Below are 6,000 nucleotides of genomic sequence, written 5' to 3' on the forward strand. Positions count from 1 at the left end.
TGCAAATCTTTGGCCTGAACTAATGTAACCCTCTCTCTCTCTCACTCTCTCTGTCTCTCTCTCGTCCAGGTGTCTGTCATGTGTAAACGGTAACTTTCCATGCCACTGGTGTAAATATCGTCACCTGTGTACTCAAGACGCCAGTGACTGTTCCTTCCAGGAGGGACGAGTTAACACGTCAGAGGTAAGACTGAAACGCACGCACGCACACGCACACACATGCACGCACACACACACAGAAGATGGTTTGACAGGTATGGCATACGGTTCAATGTGTTGCATTTGTGGCGTCCGCTATATGGCCAGAAGAGAAAGCACGTTTGGGGCTGTGCTCTACATGGCCTCAACATGCGATTCTAATTTGCGGTTGTGTGGATGCTGCTCATGATATATGGTGTGTTCTTGTAAAATAAATCCCCTCCCCTCCCCCCCGCCCTGCAGACAGACACACACACACACACACACACACACACACACACACACACACACACACAGAGAGAGAGAGAAATGCGAATGTCTATTATATGTTCTAGCTGGGGCCTGCACATCCGTTCTGTGATGCAGTAATGCAGAGGTTTAACGATAATTGTATTATTTATTTATTTTACTCTTGAGAGCGTAAAATGCGTAAATACTGTATGTTTCATTTGACGCTTTCAGGACCTAAATATCTATATCCATTTGGTAACCAACTCTCCATCATTTAGCTGGGGACCACCTGGAACCCCCTCAATGACCACTGACTGTCTCCGAAACACTGGTTGAGAACTACTGATCTAAGGAATCCATTGATTGATTTATTGATTGATTGATTGACTGATTGATTGATTAAAAAGGCTGATGTCTTCCTTGGTCTATGGGAGTGCTCATGCAAAGTTGGATGCTGATCTGTCCAACGGCAGAGATTAGCTGACAGACAGACAGACAGACAGACAGACAGACAGACAGACAGACAGACAGACAGACAGACAGACAGACAGACAGACAGACAGACAGACAGACAGACAGACAGACAGGGGCGACAACATCGTCTTCGTCCTGCATGGTGCAGACAATGATAAAGAATTGCAGCAATATGAAGAAACAGATTAACACATTGCACATTGTACACTGGTCTCTGTGTCTCCCCTCTCTCTCTCTCTCTCTCTCTCTCTCTCTCTCTCTCACACACACACACACACACACAAACACTGTGGCAGCAGTATGGCTGCCTGAGACATTGCTTCAGACATTTCATTGCATCAGACTATAACAAAGCAAGCTAATTCCCCTCCAGCCTCCAAATCTTAATCCATCCGCACACACGCACACACGCACGCTGTGGCAGCAGTATGGCTGCCTGAGACAGTGACATGTTTAAGAGTTCAGGTTCACAGAAGTCAGGGCTTCATCCATCCATCACACACCTCTGTCCTCTTCCTCCTCTTTTATATGTCACACACGTCCTCCCTCTCTCTCTCCCTCTCTCTCTCTATCTCACCCTCTTTCAGCTATTTCATTCCTCTCATTTTTTGAGTGTGTGTGTGTGTGTGTGTGTGTGTGTGTGTGTGTGTGTGTGTGTGTGTGCACGCGCGTGTGTGTGTGTGCACGCGCGTGTGTGTGTGTGTGCGCGTGCTCATGTTTACACATGTATGTAGTATAGGTGTCTTATTATGAGCAGTGTAGCAGAACACTGACCCCTGCAGGTTATGTCTGGCTGCCGGGTCTCCCACCTGTTTTTAATTGTTCATGAGTTCTCTCTCTCTCTCTCTCTCTCACTCTCACTCTCACTCTCTCTCTCTCTCTCTCTCTCTCTCTCTCGCTCTCTCTCTCTCTCACTTCAACTGAGCTTTGATAGACGGAAAAAAGAAAGGAAATAAATTAGTATACAGAACATAAACTGTAATAGACATTTAATATTCATTTAGCAATTGTTTTGCCGTTCTGGGGCAAAGCACTTCACTCTTGTCACAGACAGTATGAATGCTCAAAACTATATACTACTATACTAAAGCACTTTGTAACATTGTTTGGAAAAGCGCTAGGCTTTTATAAAAATAAATTCATGAATACACTTAATTATCATATAAAAAATGCCTGCTCTTTTGCACCTGTAAACTTGTGAAGTTGAAGTTTAGAAGTGATACCTAATTCATGCTCCGTTAATTGACGCCGGTGCCCAAAATAGCCGACCTGTGACCACGAGCTCACAGCGCGTCGCAGATGAATCCAGCTTGAGTCTTTGTGTATTTGTGTCAGAGACAGGCAGGCTGGGTCATTCAGTCTGTATCTAATTTCAAACTAGGAAGGATATGGCCTGGTAAGCATGCAATGACATGCATAACATTTGGTCATCCCAGCTTAGTAAGAAAAAATATTTAGATTCTAACTAGAGAAACGGTTGGATGGCACTTACACCCACCTTCTAATGAGAGCGCAAAATCTGTCTTGGAAGAGCCACCCATCGACTAATCTATTATACGGCAACCTTCCCCGTGTTTCTTCACTAGTCCGATCGAGGAGAACACAGTTTGAGTCCTGCCTCAAAGCAGACCAGAGGTAGAAAACTGTCGTTCCCTGATGTCATCGCTAGAGACACATCAGTAAGCAGGAACTGGGGATGGCAATGAAGGACCGGAAAGTCTGGCGTGGCATTGTGAAAACCCATGATACATTATGACGATGTATCTACTTGTGTCAGAGACAGCCAGGCTGGGTCACTCAGTCTGTATCTACTTGTGTCAGAGACAGCCAGGCTGGGTCACTCAGTCTGTATCTACTTGTGTCAGTGACAGCCAGGCTGGGTCACTCAGTCTGTGTCTCTATGTGTCAGCGACAGCCAGGCTGGGTCACTCAGTCTGTGTCTCTATGTGTCAGCGACAGCCAGGCTGGGTCACTCAGTCTGTGTCTCTATGTGTCAGCGACAGCCAGGCTGGGTCACTCAGTCTGTGTCTCTATGTGTCAGCGACAGCCAGGCTAGGTTTCTCAGTCTGTCTCTACTTGTATCAGAGGTATCAGACGTATGATTCTGTGCTCTGAGTAAAATAGAATTCAAATTTACATTTACATTTGCTGGTTGTTTTGAGATAGTATGTATCGTCCAGATAGCCCTGGTCTGTGTGGGCAATGGGCAGGCCTTCAGGATCAGCTGGCACAACGGACAGTCTCTTATCTGGTTCTTGACATTGAAGGGCTTTGTTGTGGTACGAGTGAGTGAGTGAGTGAGTGAGTGAGTGAGTGAGTGAGTGAGGACTCACTTGATTGGAGATCAGTTGGATTGAAATTGGATTGAATGCTTTATATAAACCCAGGGTCCCTATTGGAAGCATGTCATACTGTAGGTGAATATCTGACCAAACATTTGGCGAAGATAGCTGTTGAACCGCACAACTTGCGATGAATGAATTGGGGAATATTATTGGATCTATTATTGAATTTTGAGTCGGGTCCTAATTTGAATGGAAATTAGAATATGTATTTCATGGTATCTTTCAGTATTTCACAGCCATGCCAAAATCTCCAATGAAATGATTTAATCATTTCTGGCTTCTCAACTTGGGGGTCGCGACTCCCTGGGGGGTTTTCTGAGTGGTCGTCAAATGCTTTTCCTCAATGTGCAAAACAACATAATTCTTCCATAGATCATAAATGTTGTGAGCAAGAGAGAGGAGCGAGCACGTTCGTGTGCGTGTGTGTGCGTGCGAGCAACATGCATTTGTGTGTACGTGAGGGCCGGCAAACTTCAATTTGCATAGCTTTTAGGTGTGGGCTGTTGTGTAGGAAGGGATTCAAGTCAGTTAGTCTCCTGGTCAATTTAACTGCCTTTCAACTGCACAGGGAAGCCACTCTGCTACTGTATGGGACTTTGTCTTGTCTCTTGTTTTTGTTCTTTACCTTGCACTCTGTTTTGTTACCATGGCTACAGAGACTCTTTCTTTGTCAAAGGAGCTTTGCAGAATCATGATACTCTCTCTCTCTCTCTCTCTCTCTCTCGCACGCACGCACGCACGCACGCACAAACTAACACGCTCGCTCGCTCCCATGCTCACTCAATTACCATGACAGTCGGCAGCGTGCTGTTTGTGTGAATATTGAATATATATATATATAGTTGTTTGGATAAACAGGCAACGTTGGAGACAGTGTGCTGCTATTGTCTGTGTTCTCTGCTTGTCACACTTTAGCAGGCAAGCAGTTTCAAGTAGCATCCATTCTAGTCTGCTGTATAGACACACTATCCCAGATCTCTGGCTACAGAGGCATCTGGTGACATCAACATTCAATGAACGTGCTAAAACTGGATGGAAACTATTTGGAAATCTAAACAGCATCACCAATGGGAGAGGAGAAGACAGGGGTGTGTGTGTGTGTGTGTGTGTGTGTGTGTGTGTGTGTGTGTGTGTGTGTGTGTGTGTGTGTGTGTGTGTGTGTGTGTGTGTGTGTGTGTGTGTGTGTGTGTGTGTGTGTGTGTGTGTGTGTGTGTGTGTGTGTGTGTGTGTGTGTGTGTGTGTGTGTGTGTGTGTGTGTGTGTGTGTGTGTGTGTGTGTGCGTGCGTGCGTGCGTCACCACCATTTCCTTTTGTCCCGCTTCACCCAATTTCTTTCACCCACTGAAATACCCCACCCCAGAATACAGTAGGTATGCCCAAGCTTCAAGTTAAATTGCTATGGATTCCCGAAACGGAATGATTCGTTTGCCACCAGTCACCCAACGATACCTGTCACATTTCACTTCATAATCTGATACGGTTCTCTGTACCACAGTCTCCGAGAGCGTCCTTTAGCTCATCAACAAGTTTCCTGACACTGCAGATATCTTAATAGCCAACGCTTTCCTTCGGCTCGCGCCTAAAATGCATTAGTGTCATTCCGTCCCGGGCGAATATGTAAATACACATAAATCGTCGACGCCGTGACAGAAGGTAAACAGACGCACGTTGGAGGCAACCAGCCGGAAAATTGCCACAATCGGAGGGACACGGCACGGAGAGGGGCGCCATCAGCAGAAAATGAGAATCCGAAAAAACCCAATGAGAGAAACAAACTGGGGAGAGACTGAGCAACAAGCAAATTAGTTCAGGCCCTCATTAAGTTGAACGCTGGCCTCTCAGCGGAGCTGAGAGGGGGGAGAGCTGGGTCACATTTCATTCATTCAAGTCAGAGCTGCATAGTACAAAATGTACAATGTGTAGTTTCTTGCACCATATATCATTTGGTGAGGGACTCGAAACTACACATTCCAGAGTCCAGAGGTATTCATTTAACTAGTTTATCTTGATTTACCTCTCACCGTGTGTCAATTTATCCGCCGCTGTCAGAATAAAGGATCTTTTTACTGGTGTACAGTTCAGGTGTAACGGTAATGATGCCAGTGGAAACCTCAGATAAATATCTTGTAAGTGGAGCAGAATTACACGGCTCATGCGACTCCCCATGAACTCCTGTGGGCCGTTGATGGCGTTCTAATGACTCATCAGTCAATACGCTGCTTCGTCGTGCAGGCGCAGTTGTTTTATGATGTTCATTATGTGTTCGCTCAGTCGATACAATCCTCTCCTTTGATGCCAGTTTAATGAAGATGACTCCAATGTGTAGCTATTGTTCAGCTAGTTATTTTTCACTTTTTAGCCCGTAAAAAAAAAAGCAAAGTTTTATTTAAACGATAGTCGTACAGTACGAACAGTCCTGGATCTGTCAGAGGAGTACAGTAAGTCTGTAAGTAATATGTAAGTCTGAAAGTGTACAGTAGTGAATGTAACTCTGGGAGTGTACAGAGTACATTATAGTGAATGTAACTCTGAGAGTGTACACAATGTAGTGTCACAAATCGTCCAAAATTGTCCAAAACCTTTACTTTTCAGGAAATGAGACTGAGATTTTCAGAAATAGTGAAAATAGACGATCTACAAGCTCACAGTGCAACGCAATGTGTCACACTGTGAAATTGTAGATCGGCTAGTTTCACAACTTTTGCTTGACACTGAAGTAGGACATTTAATGATAATAGAAATAAGGTAGAAAT

At 44.9% G+C, this 6,000-nt stretch overlaps 1 protein-coding gene across 2 annotated transcripts in view; it reads left to right on the top strand.

The window, feature by feature from the left end:
* Positions 1–6,000, top strand: part of LOC310862443 (plexin-A1-like) — a 313,564-nt gene that overhangs the window by 154,875 nt on the left and 152,689 nt on the right. For both annotated transcript variants that reach the window (XM_083770355.1, XM_083770356.1), the window contains exon 8: positions 70–184. In XM_083770355.1, coding sequence (XP_083626481.1) covers positions 70–184 — 115 coding nt within the window. The remainder of the gene's footprint in view (positions 1–69; positions 185–6,000) is intronic.

Source organism: Protomyctophum parallelum, assembly GCF_964188405.1.
Source record: "Protomyctophum parallelum genome assembly, chromosome: 7".
NCBI classification, from domain to species: Eukaryota; Metazoa; Chordata; class Actinopteri; order Myctophiformes; family Myctophidae; genus Protomyctophum; species Protomyctophum parallelum.